This window comes from Polypterus senegalus, chromosome 16 (genome assembly GCF_016835505.1).
Source record: "Polypterus senegalus isolate Bchr_013 chromosome 16, ASM1683550v1, whole genome shotgun sequence".
Lineage (NCBI taxonomy): Eukaryota > Metazoa > Chordata > Cladistia > Polypteriformes > Polypteridae > Polypterus > Polypterus senegalus.
The window spans coordinates 5859243-5878984 of record NC_053169.1 but is presented as its reverse complement, the minus strand read 5'-3'; the positions used below and the strand labels follow the sequence as shown (position 1 = coordinate 5878984).

General features: G+C 45.8%; 1 protein-coding gene across 1 annotated transcript in view; it reads right to left on the bottom strand.

Annotated features, from left to right (window-relative positions):
• Window positions 1-3970: 3970 nt before the first annotated feature.
• The window catches only part of galm (galactose mutarotase), a 34488-nt gene continuing 18716 nt past the window's right edge, over window positions 3971-19742 (bottom strand). Inside the window, exons 4-6 of the mRNA XM_039738991.1 lie at window positions 14168-14321; window positions 8666-8840; window positions 3971-4213 (exon numbers count right to left, since the gene is read on the bottom strand). Coding sequence (XP_039594925.1) covers window positions 4136-4213; window positions 8666-8840; window positions 14168-14321 — 407 coding nt within the window. The 3' untranslated portion in view covers window positions 3971-4135. The remainder of the gene's footprint in view (window positions 4214-8665; window positions 8841-14167; window positions 14322-19742) is intronic.

The window sequence follows — 19742 nt, the reverse complement described above, 5'->3', positions numbered from 1 at the left end:
CTGCTGCTGGGACAGAATATGACGAGCTCTGTAGCAGTGCTACAATTAGTGAGAACTGCGTCTCGTCAAAGGTGGCCAAAGGTGTGTTTTGTTGTTGTATTTTGGTTCCGTTTACCTGTGCGACTGCCTTCTGTTTAAACCGTAGTTAGTTTTGTGTCCTGGATTGTCTTCTGTCTGCCTGTGTCCTGAGGATTGACTATGGATTCATTGGCTTCCCCGCAAGAAAAGGAGAGCGCTCCTGAACCATCCATCCGTCCACCTTCACCCTTCCAGTGGCTGCCGGTAGGACTGTTTGTTTTTTTCTTTCTTTCAATATAAAGATTCCTGGCCTTAGTCGCGTCATCTATCATTACATCCGCTGTGTTATTCCATGGACTTTGCTGTGTGGAGTTGTTTGTGTTTATATGTTTAATGTATTATCACTGATGGGTACAGAGTGGTGGTATTGTTTTCACTTCTGTCATTTAATTTTATTATATTCTTAATTGTCATTCGTTCCCAGTGTGCTTTGTTTTGCCTCTGTTTCTGAGTACGTGCGGGTCGTCCCAAGGCTGGGGGCGTCCCTGGGATCTCCTCTACAAAAATAAATAAGTCACCGTCATATTGACGGTGTGATCCTAGCAGCACCTGACCAGTACAGCGCTACGGTCACTTCAGTAGCACAAGTGTCACGCCCTGGTACTCATTACTTTAAAAGTATCCGTGTGTTTCCATGCAAGCTGGTTAGTCGAGGTTTCTGAAAGGCCGTGTAAACCTTTAATCCAGTTGGGGACATCAGGTTAACGGGTTACACTTAAGGACTGCGTAGTCCGCACTTGTCTGTGAACGTCTTCGCTTTGTACTCACTTTCACAAAATACGTTTCCAGAGACAGATGTTTGTGTGATTACGTTATTTCTTCTCCTGGTTGGTCTCAATATTTCAGAAATGACTAAATTGAGGCTGACGAGCTGAACGTCCAGTGCTAATCTCCGCGGCTCAATCTCGAGCAGAAGGGTAACACGGTAAAAGTAAAGTGCATCGAAGTAGTCGGATTATTTTTTGTTACCTCGTGTTTTATGTACCACGATGGAATGGAAAAAAGGTGGCAGAGACTGCAGCTGAACTCGCTGTAGCTGTCGACCCTTTGTGACGGCCAGTGACGTGCTGTACAAACAGTGGTGAGCAGGACTGTGCTGGAGAATTGTCACGTAAACTGGCCTGGTCTGCTGATGGGGACAGCAGATGTGACCTACCCCACGATTGGTGGTCACAAAATGTGACATTGGCTAAAGGGAGACTGAGCTGTGCCAAGCCTCGAGGAGGCCCTGGGTTTGAGAGGATCACTTTTAAAAAGTGTCACATACTTGGACTACGTGCAAACAACTTAAAAGAACGTCCTGCCTGCGCAACGTAATGAATGGGTAAACGTGCCAACGGATATGTGAGGTGGGCTGGGACTGAACTGGTGCCCTGACATCCGCTCCATCCACACTACGTGTTTATTTCTTGTGTAACAAAACCACACTTCATCCATACTGGTGTTGTCTGTGAAATTATCTCAAACACTAAAATGGCCGCAAGTGACGTAGAATTTGGCCTACACTGGGCATCCTTGAATGGTCAGTTACAGCGCCAGCCAAAACAGTCAAGTCCTGCGTCAACTCCAGCAGCCAGTCAGTTGTTTGCCTTCAGCGCATACGCCGTTCAAACTTTACAAAACACAATGTAGCTGCACTGCATATGGGTAAGCGGCACAACAAACCACCATGGGGAGCAACTCCTCTATGCCCGCCATGTTGGGATCTGAAAGTGTGACCAATCAGGGAACGAGATGATGTAATGAGCAGGACCCAATCAAGGAAGCGTCAGGCAATGGAGCACGAACCAATCAGAGTCTGCCCTCTCACAACTTGCTGTTTTCACCCATCAATGCTGCAGCACTGAGCCCGCGTTTTCTGAAGTGTCTGTTGGTGGAGAGCGTTGTCAGAAATCTCCTTTTTAGGTGATAAACACATCGGCGTAGTATGGAGGAAAGGTGAATACGGAGGCCAACGTCGAAAGTACAGGAGTGAAGATAGCACAGCATTCAGGCCGGGTTTATACTTCACACGACGTGACACGGCATGTGCTGCAGCGGACGCTCCTGCTATGCCAACGTTGTGCTGTTTATACTCACGCACATACTTTATGGAAATCTGGAAGAATCCACCAGGTGGCAGTGTGAGAGATCATCATTATAGACAGAATTACTAGACGGCGTACGACCAGCAGTATCGTACGTCAACGTCGCCGCCATATTGTGAGTGGCACTGCTGTGGAGTGAAGTAATTGATAATGTGCTGCTTGGGATTACAAACCGCTGGACGCTCCAAAGCAGATCTCGGAGGATTACATTTCATAGGTAAGGCTGAACAATTGTTTGGTTATATTTGGCCATTAGAAAATCCTGTTTTATAATCTTAGCACTCAAGGTCACCTTACAATAAAATGAAACAACATTAGTAACATTAAAACAAGAGAAGGATAAATCAAAAAGCAATAATTAGCAACAAACAAAGAACTGGCAGTAATAGGGCAAAATTCACAATTGGTATGCCAGTTTGAAAAGAGGGCAGTTTTAAAATGTGTTATTGAGTCGAGCTGACGGATACGAGAGGGAAGTTGAGGAGCACCAGGAGAGACACTCGAGCTCACATAGCACTGAGTCTGACGTGTGGTACAGAAAGTCGAGCTGCAGAGGAGGATCTGAGTGAGGAGAGGAGTGAAGTCTGGAGGAGATCAGTGAGGTGTGGAGAGCTTGAAATGTTCAGAGCGGGATTGTGTGTCGTATTCTGTAGTGACGTTGAGAGAGAATCAGTGTGACGTGTTCAGTGGACTTACAACAGCAGGTTATCATCCTGGCAGCAGAATTGTGAAGAAGTTGTAAGCGATGGATACGTTTTTATGGGATGTCAGATAGAATAGCATTACAGAAATCTATACGTGAGGTGACTCGGGCATTAAACGATACTTTAGTACTGCGTTGGGTACGAACAAGAAGAAGTCTAGAAATGATTCGGAGATGGAAGAAGGGAGTCCAAGAAATGTTACTTGTATGGGAGGAATTATTTAATAATAATAGTAATTATTATTATTTAATAATTGCCATTATTAGTGTATAAATGGATATAAATAATTGCATTTAAATTCCGCCAGAATCTGTTGTACATAAACGATACTGTTTTAAACGTTATTGTTTTTTCATCAGAACACCCCGTTTCCACGTCTGCCTCTATTAGTTTAAATGGCACTTTTGCCACTTGCAATATGGCGGACGCACTGACGTATCGTGTCGACTGGGTAACACAGCGAATGTGGCGTCTATCTATATATGTCTGTGATCATCACGGTGAGAACAGGTTCGGCTTCGCTGTGTTGTGAATTTCCTGGGACCGCCGTTAAATTCCGAGGACACCTTACCGCAATGTCTCTGAAAAGGATGTTTAATGATTACACCCTTCAACCCAGGGATGTGTCCATTCCAGCAAGCATTGGGCACAAGGCAGAGACAATCCCTGGAGGTGGGCATCAGCTCATCACAAGGTGAATACAAGCACACAGTGACATGCACTGGCGTCATTTTAGTGTCACCAAATCCTCAAACCTTCACGTCTTTGGAAGGAAACCGGAGCACATGGTGGAAACCCACCAGGAAAACACGCAAACTCCAGGCAGGGACCACCAGGGACGTGACTCTGTACTACAAGAGAGCAGCGCCACCGCTCTGCCACCCTGCCTCCCACACGTGTAATTATTAACAGTATTCATTATTTAAATGAGGTTAACAATTTATCAGAGTTTTGGGGGACACGTCAACGTCCCACCATTTCTGCGATAAGACCATAACGACCGACTCGTACTTCCCCGACGGTGTGCTGGACTCGAGGACACCTGAGCTCCCCTGTTAAACGTCAGAATGCGTTTCAGTTTTACTGACTCGACAGACAACAGAACTTCAGAATTTTTATTCACGTTTGCCAGAAGTGTCCATGAGAAGTCACAGCGCGCCGGTCCCCGCGGAGGCACGTGAGGTGTGTTTTCTTTTCTTCCCAGGTTGGAGATTTGTGTTCCTGCAGAATGGGCGGCCCAAACTGGAATGGACTCACCGGCTCACGTCAAGCAGTAGAAAACTGGAACCGCGTCGTGTGGCCGTAGTCGTCTCCTGGCCGCAGCAGAACATCCGGGAAGTGGGGCTGATGGGAGAGAAATGACAGAAACAAAGACGACATCAGGCATTCGTGAAAAGTTGTCACGTGTGCGCAGTCCTGTGCAAAGCTTTACGTGCGCATGTTGATCGACAAACGACGCGTCGTGATAGGCAAGTAAAACCAGCAGACCTCGAAACGCCAGCCCTTTACGCTCACTGAAGCACACGGAGACGACCTGAGAGGGAATTGTGCTTATGGGTGGGCGGGACAATGAGACCGCCCACTGGGTGGCACATCTCGAAACCAATCCGACGCCTCACATAGGCGGAGCTGACGGTAAGGGCGGAGACTTCAACCTGCAAAGATCAGATGGGCTCTTGTTAGCCTTGGGCAGGGGTGGGCAACGTCGGTCCTGGAGTGCCGCAATGGCTGCAGGCTTTTGTTCCAATTCAGTTTTTTAATGAGAAGCCAATTACTGCTGATGAAGCCCTCAGTGCTCAAGTGACATTTTGATGGATCATTTTAGTGGTCGCGCTTGTTAAGTTTCCCTGCCCTTAACTGCTTATTTCAATCTTAAAGAACTTCATTCGCTGTTTTAATGACGTAAAGGACGAAGCAGCCAGCACTTCTCCATCTCGCTTGTTTCCATTCACATCTCTGTGGGTTCATCACGCAAACATCCAGCCATCATCCAACCCGCTATATCCTAACTACAGGGTCACGGGGGTCTGCTGAAGCCAATGCCAGCCAACACAGGGCACGAGGCAGGAAACAGGGTGCCAACCCACCACAGGGCACACACACCAAGCACACACTTGGGACAATTTAGGATCGCCAGTCCACCTCACCTGCATGTCTTTGGACTGTGGGAGGAAACCCACGCAGACACGGGGAGAACATGCAAACTCCACGCAGGGAGGACCCGGGAAGTGCCAGCCCACCACAGGGCACATTTAATAAGACACTCAATAGAAAAATGTGACAGACTGAAATATACTGGTGGCTCTGGGGCTCGGGATCTGCACTGGCACTCGGAAGGTTGCAGGTTCAAATCCCGTAAATGCCAGTAGGGACTCTGCTCTGTTGGGCCCTTAACCTGCAATTGCTGAGCGCTTTGAGTAGTGAGAAAGGCGCTATAGAAATGCAAACCATTATTATTATTATTAATTATTATGAAAAGGAAATGTTTTAGACTTCAAATCTTGGAAAGTAAAAACATTAGGGACTAACAAGTCAAACATTAAATAAGGTCTGAGACGGGCGAGGATTGGTTTCTAGTTAAGTAATTGGGTTGGAATGAAGACCTGCGGCCCTCCAGGACCAACGTTGTCCACCCCTGCTCTGGGGTGTTGGACGATGAACACGAGGGACGTTCAGAGAGTTCCCACACTTTTGAATTGTCGTTGGAAACGGTGACGACGGCAGGAGGAGCAACTGGGCATTAAAAAGCTGGCACGATGCTGGGGAAAAATGACATTGCAAATGAAGGTGACAGTGTAGGAAAGTGAGGTCCATTGTTTTTGAAATTCTTAAGAGTAAAAAAAAAAAAAAATTGCAGAGACCAACTGAACGTCCGTCATAAATAAACTGCTGAAAAAAATGAAAGGAACGCCTTGAGAGCACAAGTGGGGAAAAAACTCCTGCGGGCCATCAGTGTTGATGTGTGAGGAACGAAAGGATGGCAATGAAAACGATCAACCGACAGAGGGACACCAAAGGGACAAAATGATGGGCCGCAGGCGAGTCCATTTGAGGAAGTTTGGTGTTTAGTTAATAAATATTTTATATACTTGTGTTGAAGTTCTGCTACATAGAAGTCGGGACTTGACTTACCGTATGATGTCCAGTATTTTATAAGGTCGGTCATATAAGTTGAATGCGGAAACCTCACGCTATTTGTCCAAGAGACTACGATATGCTAACACCCGCCTGAGAGAGGAACCACTGGGCACACGGCCTTTATGTTCTAAGTGGGTGCAGCAATGCCCTGTATCAGCGTGTGCTCCTCACCCCTCTCTCTCTCTCTCTATTGTGCCCACGTGACTTCGTGCCAGCAAAGCAGCGGGTCCAGATGGAGTATCGCCACGACTGCTGAAGGCCTGTGTGCTGGAGCTGAGGAGTCCTCTACAGAGCATCTTCAACCTGAGCCTGGCACAGGGGAGAGTCCTGAGGCTTTGGAAAACATCTTGTATCACCCCAGTGCCAAAGGTATCACGTCCTAGTGAGCTGAATGACTTCCGGCCTGTTGCTCTGTCGTCACACGTGATGAAGACCATGGAGCGGCTGCTGCTTCACCACCTGAGGCCACAGGTCCGTCACGCCCTCGACCCTCTGCAGTTGGCATGCCAGGAGAAGGTGGGAGCGGAGGATGCCATCATCTATATGCTTCACCGATCCCTCTCCTACCTGGACAGAGGCAGTGGTGCTGTAAGAATTCTGTTTCTGGACTTCTCTAGCGCCTTCAACACCATCTAACCTCTGCTCCTTAGGGACAAACTGACAGAGATGGCAGCAGATTCACACCTGGTGTCATGGATCGTGGACTATCTTACAGACAGACCTCAGTATGTGCGTCTCGGGAACTGCAGGTCTGACATTGTGGTCAGCAGCACAGGAGCGCCACAGCAGACTGGACTTTTTCCGGTCCTGTTCAGCCAACATACATCAGACTTCCAATACAACTTGGTGTCCTGCCACGTGCAAAAGTTCACTGACGACACTGCTATGGTGGGCTGTATCAGGAGTGGGCAGGAGGAGGAGTATAGGAACCTAATCAAGGACTTTGTTAAATGGTGCGCCACCTACACCTGAACACCAGCAAGACCAAGTAACTGGTGTTGGATTTTAGGAGGCCCAGGCCCCTCATGGACCCCGTGATCGTCAGAGGTGACTGTGCAGAGGGTGCAGACCAGTAAATACCTGGGAGTGCAGCTGGATGATAAACTGGACTGGACTGTCAACACTGATAATCTGTACAAGAGAGGACAGAGACGACTATACTTCCATTAGAAGGCTGGCGTCCTTCAACATCTGTAATAAGATGCTGCTGATGTTCTATCAGACGGTTGTGGTGAGTGCCTTCTTCTGCGTGGTGGTGTGCTGGGGAGGCAACATAAAGAAGAGGGACAAACTGGTGAGGAAGGCAGGCTGTATTGTAGGCACAGAGCTGGACAGTCTGACATCCATGGCAGAGTGACGGGCGCTGAGCAGACTGCTGTCAATCATGGAGAATCAACTGAACAGGATCATCTCCAGACAGAGGAGCAGCTTCAGAGACAGACTGAGGAGACCCAACACTATGCGACTCGGGGGGTAAACATTGACATTATAAAGTTATTGTCTGTTATACCTACATTGTTATCACTCTGTAATTTAATATTGTTCTTTATCAGTATGCTGCTGCTGGAGTATGGGGATTTATAAATAAAGATTAATAAAGTATCCATCTATTACAGTATATAGCGCCTTTCACTCTATCTATCTATCTATTTACGTGACCACCCAGTGATACCTGAACTATTCCGAGGCGACGTCTGCTCTGATTTGTGTTTTTCGTGTCTCACACTCTCATACTCCTCTATCTTAAAAACATCTCTTATCTACGATGGAGCGTTTGATCAGAAGAACATACGAAGCTGGTTTTAAATTAAAAGTCGTTGAAGTAGCAAACAAAATTGGTAACAAAACTCTGTGTTTGAGAAACTGCTGTGAGATCGGAGGAGGCAAGAAGATCTTAAAAAAAAAAAAAAAATTTAAGGGTCGCATTTCTGAGCGGGCGTGTAAGTCGGGGTCTGACTTTATGATCGATATTTCGTGTTTCAAGACCCGACTTACATGCGAGTACATACGGTATCTCAACTCGATGTGCTCTCGTTATCTTATACGGTGATGTTCAAACGACAGAAAGACGTCGGGGCAGACAGAGGCACATCCAGTAGCTGCGGTGGTCTCGGTGTCTGTGCGTCTGTCTCTCCTTACAACATGCAAATGAATGACTAAGCTTCAGGGCTCCTGAATGAAGGACAGATATTTCAGCTTTTTCTTTTCTCTCGTCTTCTTGTTCAGTTTCTTTTGTTCTCTCCCTGATATGTGACCCCCCCCCCACCCCCCTGGGGGCGGGTGTTCTAGGAAGGTGGGCGGAGCCACACTCTAAACCGGACTCTCGTTATTCTCGCTTTCACCCAACTGTCTGTAAAATTCTCCAAGCTGAAGGCTGATAACGATTTTGTGCTAAAGGTTTCACGGGTGTCTGGGGATTGGGAAGGGCGCTATATAAATACAGTGAGTTAATATTTTTGTGTTTTCTTTGTGTATTTTGTGTTATTTCTTATTATAATAGATGACACCTTCATTAACTTTCCTGTTGTTTTATCGTTTAACTGTAAGGGGTTTCTTGTGGAGGGTCTTCTCCAGGACGAGGTACGGCGAGGGTGTCTGCCTGTTTGGTCCTTCTGCCTCAGCCTTACGGGTTTGTCACAAGCGTCTCGTCCCACTTACCTTATTAATGGCATCCGGCCAGTTTTGCGTCTCCAAGCAGAAGGCCGAGTGTTTGGGGTACGCAGCTCCTCCTTTTCCTTTTATAGACGCATCCAGAAAGTTGGCCGTGTAGAACTGGACTCCAGGCTGCGTCGTGGCCACGTTCAAGACTCGCCCGCTGCCAGGGTGGTAAACGCTGCAGAAAAATCAGAAAGTAAAATGAAACCACGCAGAGTCAGGCAGGTGAGACGTTCACGGCCAAACCAAAGCGAACCGACTGAGAAACGCGACGTTCTGAAACTCGCACGCCATGAACTGCAGACAAAGAGACGCCCCCCTCACGCTTCTGAGGTCCGCCAGCGAGTCACTTGGACTCCGTGGGGGTCACAGAAATGTCACTCGTCGACTTGTGAGTCACCACATGGACCAAAACGTCACATGAATTCTGTGCGTCATTGAACACAAGTTTGTCTTTACCTCTGAAGCTCCTCATCTTTTATACGGCAGAAGTAAAGTGCTGGGAGGCATCAATCGGGCGGCGCCAGCAGGTCTGCAGTTTGTTTCCTGGGCACGTGGTGAACAAACAAATAAAAGTTGGCATCACCCGTGTGGTAAGTTGGGTACGGCGCTGTAACCGAGGCACGTTGTATAGCAGGCCAAGGCTGTCGAACTCAAATCCCGAAGCCATCTTCTTAATTAATAACCGATTACTGGTGCCAATCAAACAAACGTATTCTGCCTTCATTCGAGTGAACTCGTGTTTTTACATTCACAGTCTTCAGTAGGCCGGCCATAAGCAGATGGTGGTGCTGACGTACTTCCGGTAAAATCTCAGCCAGCTCAGTCATTTCCTCCTCCATACTGCAGTTGTGATCTTTGTTTAGTAGCGAGAGCGAGAATGTCCGAGAAAAAGACGTTTAAGTGTAAAGATCGCTCTACAGCCAGCCGGACATTGTGGTGTACCTTCATATCGAGCTGCCAGTAAGTACGACGCGGTACTTGGCTTTCACACACTGCCCTCCGACGTGAAAGCCCAATCTAAATGGATCGCCGCTATCCGGAGAGAGCTTTACAGTTCGTCCCCCATCCCCAAGTTTGTAGCTGGAATTTTAAAAAAGATGATTTTTGCGAGCCAGTGACTGTTGAAGAAGGGAGCGACTCCTGCACTGCTAAAGTGGAATTATTTCAAGACCAGGGATTTGGGAGAAGAGAAAAGCAACCGACGGAGGAGGACAACCAGGAGGAGGAGGATGATGATAAAATCCTTGAGGACCACGAAGTTATCTGCCTAGCGCTTGATGAACACGTCTGTCGGACAGGAGACCCTCCAGCTGAGGAAACAAACCGAGACCCTTACAATGAAGTAGTGGTTTGGCATTCACCGTTTTGCTGGCTCAGACAGAGACATTCGCTTTTAACTTTCTCGTATAGGGAAAGTATTGGAATCGTCCAAAAATCCAATGTCGAGATTTTGATGAATCTCGATGTTTTAGACCTCCCTGAGTCCAAAAATATCCATCCATCCAACCTGCTATATCCTAACTACAGGGTCACGGGGGTCTGCTGGAGCCAATCCCAGCCAACACGGGGCACAAGGCAGGAAACAAACCCTGGGCAGGCACCAGCCTACCACAGGGCACACACACTAAGGTCAATTTAGGATCGCCAATCCACCAAACCTGCATGTCTTTGGACGGAGGGAGGAAACCCACGCAGACACGGGGAGAACATGCAGACTCCACGCAGGGAGGACCTGGGAAACGAACCCAGACGGGTCTCCTAACTGTGGGGCAGCAGCGCTACCACTGAGTCACCCCTACATTAATTCAAAATAGTATAATTTATTATTTAATATGTATATAAAAAGGGTCAACCAGGCTGGTGCCCCAATATTTGGTTTTTGGGCTGTTAAATTCTACTCCGTACTTCTAAAATTAGTATTTTTATACTGTATTGAGGATTGGTTCTGTGTATTGTATCATATTCTATTGTATTGACCCCTTTTTTCTTTTTGACACCCACCCTACCTGGTAAGGGGGTCTCTCTTTGACTGCCTTTCTGGAGGTTTCTTCCATTTTTTCCCTACAAGGTTTTTTTGGGAGTTTTTTTCTTGTCTTCTTAGAGAGTCAAGGCTGGGGGGCCATCAAGAGGGTGGGCCTGTTAAAGCCCACTGCAGCACTTCTTGTGTGATTTTGGGCTCTACAATAATAAACTGTATTGTATTTTATGTTCCCTCAGTTGACGACATCATAAAAGAAGTCAGAGAGCCATGAAGAGAATTAAGTTTGAGAATCGCACAGCACACGTTAAGTTTATACAAACTCATATAAGCTAGAAAAGCACATGACGACCTTTATATGGTCACGCTGAGGACATTTGAACAAGTGCGTTCTCACACTCGGATGACGGTGAGGTACACACTCCATTAAAAGCTGGACTCAGCCACACTAAACCCAACTTTCCTTTAAACGTCTCAGCCTCCCTACACAAATCCCCCCGTCGACAGACAAAATAGGAATTATGTCTGTCTTTGTGTCTGTCTGTGTGTGTCTGTCTGTGTGTCTGATTGTGTGTGTCTGTGTGTGTCTGTGTGTCTGTCTGTGTGTGTCTGTCTGTGTGTCTGATTGTGTGTGTCTGTGTGTCTGTCTGTGTGTCTGATTGTGTGTGTCTGTGTGTGTGTGTGTGTGTGTCTGTGTGTCTGTCTGTGTGTCTGTCTGTCTGTCTGTGTGTGTGTGTGTGTCTGTCTGTGTCTTTGTGTCTGTCTGTCTGTGTGTATCTGTGTGTGTGTGTGTGTCTGTCTGTCTACAACAACAACATTTATTTCTATAGCACATTTTCATACAAACAGTAGCTCAAAGTGCTTTACATATTAAAGAATAGAAAAATGAAAGACACAATTATAAAACAAAATAAATCAACATTAATTAACATCGAATAAGAGTAAGGTTCAATGGCCAGGGGGGACAGAAAAGTCTATGTCTGTGTGTGTCTGTCTGTCTATGTCTGTGTGTGTCATATATTGTTAGTTTCATTTGATTTGTTGTTGATGGTTATTTAATATACATCTCTCTATTATAAAACTTGGGATGAGACTTTTCCTGCGATGAGACGAGAGAGAGACAGAGAGACGCTTTCATGTCCCGCGAGACGGTCAAGTCAAGTCGTACTTACAACCTTTGGAAGCAGGTCCCGTGATACACGCAGGTTAGAGATAATGGAAGTAGGAAAATTCAAAAGTCTCCAAAAAAGGAGGGTAAAGATCGCGTTAACTAATTCTTGGTGAAATAACGGAACAGCGAACAGAGTGTTTTTCGATGTCTCGGGGAGAAGAGAGACAAGGCAGTGACTTTAAAACGTTTGAAGCGCCACACGAAATGCAGATCACGCGGCACAGAAGCAGCAGCAAGCCAGCAGCTGATCGAGCAAAGAGGCGGTAAAAAGAAATACAACTGTTATTTGTTTGCCATTGTATCGCCGTTTAAGAGCGGGTTTCGGAGGAGCAGCTGCGTCTCTTTGGGGTCCGTTCAGCCCCCCCTTCACAATGGCGTGTAGTGCTTGGCGAGCGAAGTGAGCAGAGGGTGAAGCCCCCTAGTAATATACAAATATAATTGTCCTTCAATAGTCGCTACACTTCAGTCTTTTTGCCATTTTTCTCCTCCTCCTCCTCGTTTTTCTTCTCCTGGCACCCGTCAGATCAGACTCCACTGTACACTGCTAACTGGTTCTGGACCTTCACCTTTATCAGCTTAGCTCTGGTCTGTATGGATGACTACTATGTGTTTGTGTTACGTGTGCATAAATTTGATTTCCGGGATACAGGAGTGGAGTTTATTGCATTTTGTTTTACGTTATTTTGCTGTTGTCAGACAACATTAATAACAAGATAACTTTCTGCTTGTCTACCTGTGTCCACTCAAATGGAGTTTACTGGGATTGGGTGGGACGGGGCTGAAGACCACTACTGTACTTTCTGAACATCAGGAAGTGAAATGTGACCGAGGTGCTCATCAGAGGCCGATTGTTATGAAGTTCCCAGGCGCTTCTCTCAGTTTTTCCATAACGTCTCACAGAAACAGCAGTAAGGAGTCGAGCAGGTAAGCGGATTTTCTGTCGATTAGCACTCCCTCTTGTTCATCATGACGGCGTGGTGGCTGTTGGTCGGACATAAAAGTAAGAATTTCACTGGAATCCGCACATGTGACAAAATGGCTACTGCTAGTCCTACCATTGTAAGGATTACACAGGGACGAGGACTCAGAGACGACTGTACCTGTAGGTGCGGGCCTTGATGACCGGTAGTCAGTTGTCATGATCTGCATTGTGTGCTGATTCTGTGCCGTTGTCCCTTGGCTTCAAAAAGGACCGATCGGTTTGGGGAGCAAGCGAATTGCCATGGCTCGCGGTATGAGCAGCCCGCTCTCGAGTCAGTTGTTGCAGGATCGCGGCTGTCCATCAGCAGTTTCCACAGCACAAGTCTTTGAGCGGAGATACTTCGTGGTGCGAGTCCGTGGCAGTTCATTTGGTGACGAGGACAGGATGTGCACTGCGGCCCGGGTGGAGTGTAGTGACGACGCGGCGCATAAACGGTGAGGGTCGACGCTAGCGAGAGATCAGCTGACACCACCAGGAGGTGTCCCGCTCATAGGTGTCCATGTGGCCTGATTGAGTTCCTCCTTTGGCTCACACGACGAGGAGGTCACTTCTAAATCAGATGCTGACCGCCAGCAGTTACCACAGAACACATCTCCAAATTGAGATGTCCACGTCAATTCAGACAGGCCAAAGGCCACAATGGGCTTATTAAATAAAATATGTTTTTAATAATGTAGATATATTTTGTGACAACGCCATTTTGTTGGTCATATGGGCACCTCCACTTTGTGTATAACGTTTGGTCTGCTCGCCAAGCAGTTACTAGGCAAGGTCAGCCAGCAGTGTTTGGCACATGACCTTACCAGGACAAGGGTATCAAGGACAGTGTGATGGCACGTCCGAGCTTGTGGATACATCATGGTAACACTGGGTGTTTCACTTCAATTTTTGTTAGGGTGGCACAGTGGCGCAGTGGTCACGCTGCTGACTCACAATGTCCTCCCTGCGTGAAGTTTGCATCTTCTCCCCATGTCCCCTGTGTTAGGTGACTTGGTGACGCTAAATTGGGCCTCAGTGTGTGTTTGGCGCCTTATCTTAGCTGGGAGACCCTCCAGCCCCACCACGACCCTGGTGTAGATTAAGCAGGTTAGAAAATGATATGAAGATGTTTGCTAATTGACTTGACTGTCATCTTGTATTTCAACCCCAGTTATGAGAAATTATTTTGGTTTTCAACTCCTCGCTACGTTCTTTGATTTTCGATTTTGGTTTCATGTCCTGGACTTGTTTATGAGAGTATCGTCTTCTCAGTAATAAAACCCGTCTGCTGATTCTATTCTTACTTAAATGGTGCTGCCGCCCACCGGAGTCAGTACAGCTGACCAATCGTTAAACAGAAATAATCAGCTATCCGTATTTGACACAACTAACCGGGAGAAATACTTGGGGGTTTCACGGCGCTCTTCTGGTGAAGACAAGCAGAAGTTGTGGTCAAAGCCGCGATCTGGCAGTTGACTCAGGCGATCTCCAATCCGCACGGAGCTCCTCAGGTCGAACGGTGTGCCCTTCACTGGTTGGACGTCTCCTGTGAGTGACGACAAAGAGAACATCAAAGTGATTAATGAAGCGGGAGGCCATGCCAATCCAGGCCTTCACCCCGTCAACCAACTCGTGTTTCTTTTATTTCGAGAATCTCATAGATGTTAGGATAACTCGTAATGGGAGGAGGGGGGCAAAATTGAAAAAAAAAAAAAATCCAAAAATAAATAATAGTAATTTACTATAAGAAATGATATAAAAACAAAGACGGTATACATCAAATATATTCAGTCATTATAATGACGTCATTTAGAGAGAAGTTCTGAATCAACTCAATTAGACAAAAACAAAAATGTAATACCATATACACTCTCGTATAAGTCGGGTCTTGAAACCCGAAAAATCGATCATAAAATCAGACCCCCGACTTGTATGCCCGTTCACGACACTCAGTTTTTTTACATCTTCTTGCCTCCTCCAATCTCACATCAGTTTCTCAGACACATCAAATGTTGTTGCTGCAACGCAGTTACTAATTTCTTTCGTTACTTCAACGACATTTCATTTCAACCCAGCTTCCTATTTTCTTCTGATCGAACGCTTCATCGTAGATAAGGGATTCTCTTACGATAAAGGGATATGAGAGTGTGAGATACAAAAACACAAAATAGTGCAGACGTCACTTCAGAATAGTGCGGGTATCACCGTGTGGTCACGTAGGCACAAGACATACGAAAAAAAAGGCCGTGTGCTCCGTGGTTAGGTGGCTGTTAGCATATCGTAATCTCTTGGACCAATGCTGTGAATTTTCTGCATTCTACTTATACGACCAAAATGATAAAATACCAGAAATTATACGATAAAATCAAGTCCTGACTTATATGCGGGAGAACTTAAACGAGAGTATATACGTTTTTTATTAATTAAACACAAAACTTCCTCAAATTCTTAAATATACCGTTAAATGATTACAGATCTACAGAAACACAAAAGGCAAAACTAAAAGAGAAAGCTGAAGAACTCTGTTGCACACGCAGGCTTGGCAAGTCTTAAACGTGGCCTCTCACGAATGGAGAGCGTGGGTGTAATTCGAGGGTGGAACGTTTGTTTGCCGAGTATCCGTTTTCCCTCCTCAGAGCAGACAAACAAAGCCTAAGGTCACCTGCTTCTCAAGCCCCGCCTCTTTTTGTCACCGAGACAAAAGATTCAGCCATGCAGCAGCAGCTGTCATTCAAGAGCCTATCAGATCGCCTGTCTTTCCTTTTGAGAATCACCAGAGGGCGCCAAATCCTCAACTTTCCCCAAAGGCCGACCTTTTATCAGTTGCTACTTTACTTTTGCTGCTTTGAGTTCTGAGACTGTTTATTAAATGGGGTCTTCCAAGCAGGAGCCCCCCAACCCTCCTGTTGATTTGTTTGTTATTTTACTTTACAACATAGTAATAGAATAATCAAGAGCTTAGTTTACATTGGTAGACACAAACCCAGAAACACTAACCAAAATAAAAAGGTAGGATCACAAACTGGAAGAAAGTCTCTGGAGCTGAGAAAAGGACAAGGAAGAGAACCAAAGAGGCTGAAAAGCTCAGTGAGCAAGCGTGCTGACGCCACAGCAAAGAGTTGTGGCCACGTAGAGTCTTTAATAGTCCACTCCGGTAACTGCAGTCCTCGCTGTACTCGACTAGCGGTGCTCAATACAGGGTGGGAGCTCAGATGACGTCACCAGAAGGAAGCTAAAAAGCTGCTCGCCTCTCACTCACATCAGCAGTGATTTGTCTGATTCAAAGTGTGAAGGAGCAGCTTGGTAATCCAAACGTTCGTGGCTGGCGACCATCAAATCCACAGGTGGATGTCGGACTGGAAAACTCAGACTGGAGTCCTAATTGTGCGCCAGGTCACCTCCCTCCATAAATAATTAACAGTACACGGTGGTCTTAGAATTGGTGTATTTTAATAATTTGTTTGTATTTTATCTGGGATTTTTTTTTGAACATCATTTTGCAGTTCAATTTTGAAATTTATTTTTATTTTTTTGTTTTTATTTTCAGCCATCCTTGTTGAGAAACGTCATTTCTTCTTTTTAGCATTGTTGTTTTGTATTGTTTTATGGGCGCCGCCATTTTGTAACAATCTCTCCCAGACTTCCTTGGAAATGTGCCGTGCGTGATGTTAGTTCAGTTGTGCTTGTTTTATGTTTATAAGTGTTGTGTTTCTCTGGGCTTTAAAAATGACCTGAAGAAGAACTTCAATCTGCTGAATTATGAATTATGTTCACTCTAACAGCAACACTTCACCTTTTCTGGAGGTGTGGACTTCCTGTTGTCTAGTTCTGGGTTGGTCAAGTTTAAAAAAATAAAAAGAACCGAGCATTTCAACTGAAAAAAGAGCGCATCGAGACTCCTGGGATCCCATCGGTAACACACGCGCTCCTCTCATTCACGTATCGCCGCTGCTCATCCTGGTACAGAAGGCCGTAAGATGTTTTGGAATTTTCATCATTCGTCATTTAGGGTTGATGGTCTGCTTTAGGGACTCACCAGTGAGGAGGCTTTGGTTTACAGCCCCGTTTCATTTGATCCCATGGATTTACCAGCTACCATCCATTTCTCATTCATTTATGTTGGACTTGCTCTGTGTGTGCGGTGTGTGTGTGGTGCTGTGTGTGTGTGTGTGTGTGCGGTGTGTGTGTGTGTGTGTGTGTGTGTGCGGTGTGTGTGTGTGTGAGAGGCCGAGGACTGATCTGAATTGTTATCTTCATCACTGTACATATTTGCATTTATTTAGAGATCAGGGAATTGTGTGTCTGCCTAATAGTTCATCTTTGAATATATTACACTTACTAGACCCTGACTTGTTTATCTGATTTGGTGTTTTTGTCTGTCGACGGGGGGATTTGTGTAGGGAGGCTGAGACGTTTAAAGGAAAGTTGGGTTTAGTGTGGCTGAGTCCAGCTTTTAATGGAGTGTGTACCTCACCGTCATCCGAGTGTGAGAACGCACTTGTTCAAATGTCCTCAGCGTGACCATATAAAGGTCGTCATGTGCTTTTCTAGCTTATATGAGTTTGTATAAACTTAACGTGTGCTGTGCGATTCTCAAACTTAATTCTCTTCATGGCTCTCTGACTTCTTTTATGATGTCGTCAACTGAGGGAACATAAAATACAATACAGTTTATTATTGTAGAGCCCAAAATCACACAAGAAGTGCCGCAGTGGGCTTTAACAGGCCCACCCTCTTGATGGCCCCCCAGCCTTGACTCTCTAAGAAGACAAGAAAAAAACTCCCAAAAAAACCCTTGTAGGGAAAAAATGGAAGAAACCTCCGGAAAGGCAGTCAAAGAGAGACCCCCTTACCAGGTAGGTTGGGCGTGCAGTGGGTGTCAAAAGAATAAAAGGGTCAAAACAATAGAATACACAGAACAAATCCTCAATACAGTATAAAAATAAAAATTTTAGAAGTACAGAGTAGAATTTAACAGCCGAAACCGAAATATTGGGGCACCAGTCTGGTTGACCCTTTTTAATATATATATATATCCATCCATCCATTATCCAACCTGCTATATCCTAACTACAGGGTCACGGGGGTCTGCTGGCACCAATCCCAGCCAACACAGGGTTCAAGGCAGGAAACAAACCCTGGGCAGGGCGCCAGCCTACCACAGGGCACACACACACACACTAGAGACAGTTTAGGATCGCCAATCCACCAAACCTGCGTGTCTTTGGACTGTGGGCGGAAACTGGAGCAGACATGGGGAGAACATGAAAACTCCACACAGGGAAGACCTGGGAAGCAAACCTGGATCTCCTAGTATAATTTATTATTTAATAAGTATATATACACATATACATATACATATGTACAGTACAGGCCAAACGTTTGGACCCACCTCCTCATTCAATGTGTTTTCTTTATTTTCATGACCATTTGCAGCACTCCATCACTCTCCTTCTTGGTCAAATAGCCCTCACACAGCCTGGAGGTGTCCTGTTGAAAAATAAATGATCGTCCAACTAACCCAACTTCTGCACAACACAACTGCTGGTCCCAACCCCATTGATAAAGCAAGAAATCCCACTAAATAACCCTGATGAGGCACACCTGTGAAGTGAAAACCATTTCAGGTGACTACCTGTTGAAGCTCATTGAGAGAATGCCAAGAGTGTGCAAAGCAGTAATCAGAGTTTTGAAGAAACTAGAATATAAAACATGTTTTCAGTTATTTCACCTTTTTTTGTTAAGTACATAACTCCACATGTGTTCATTCAGAGTTTTGATGCCTTCAGTCATGAAAATAAAGAAAACACATTGAATGACGAGGTGTGTCCACACTTTTGGCCTGTACTGTATGTATACATATATATTTATATATATATATATATGATGGCACGGTGGCACAGTGGGTAGTGCTGCTGCCTCGCAGTAAGGAGACCCGTCTGGGATTGCTTCCCAGGTCCTCCCTGTGTGGAGTTTTCATGTTCTCTCCGTGCCTTCGTGAGTTTTCTCCCACAGTCCAAAGACACGCAGGTTTGGTGGATTGGCAATCCTAAATTGTCTCTAGTGTGTGTGTGTGTGTATGCCCTGTGGTGGGCTGGCGCCCTGCCCAGGGTTTGTTTCCTGCCTTGCGCCCTGTGTTGGCTGGGATTGGCGCTAGTAGACCCCCGTGACCCTGTAGTTAGGATATAGCAGGTTAGATAATGGATGGATGGATGGATGAATTAATATATGTCTCCAAAATAATCAAGGAGACTAAACAAAGAGCAGCAAAGTTAAATGAGACGTTTCAATGCTCAGTCAAGCACTGCAGCTTCGTTCAGCTCTCTCCAGAATGAGACGTGCCACTCTGGGAGCGTCTCCGTTTCATAGTAGTGGGACAGGAAGGGGTGGAGTCAATTTTCCTCCATGGGTGGTATTCTCAGGGCTGTGGGAAAGAAAGGAGATGATATTGTCAGCAACATCGCCCCCTCGTGTCCCAGAGTGGTAGTGCTCACCTTGGAGGAACCCGGCAAGGTGAACGTCTGACGCACATGTGAGACACTGGATTAGGGTTTTTGATTTTTACTGAACTTTTCTGGCACATTGAAAGACTGGTTAGTCTCTCTGGTGATGACCTTGTTTTGTCTCCTGATCCTATAATCTATATCTATATATATAAAATTCTTTTCGCGTTTGAAATGGAAATTACGTATGACCACATAACATATTATAATACAGGAACTAATCACTTCGTCATTCTTATATCGTCTTTACGAATTGTTATTATTTGTTATTTTACTGATATTGAAAAGAAGTAAACACAAACACGCCGATCTATCCCATAGAAGTGCGCCCCGTGTTGCCCTCTCCCAGTCCTCCTTTTTGGACTACTGGGGCTGAGCCGTCCACCGCCAGACAAGTTTTATTTATTTGTCCACGTGACTGTCGTGGAAACTGCAACATTCTAACTTTTTTTTTAATTGGCAGT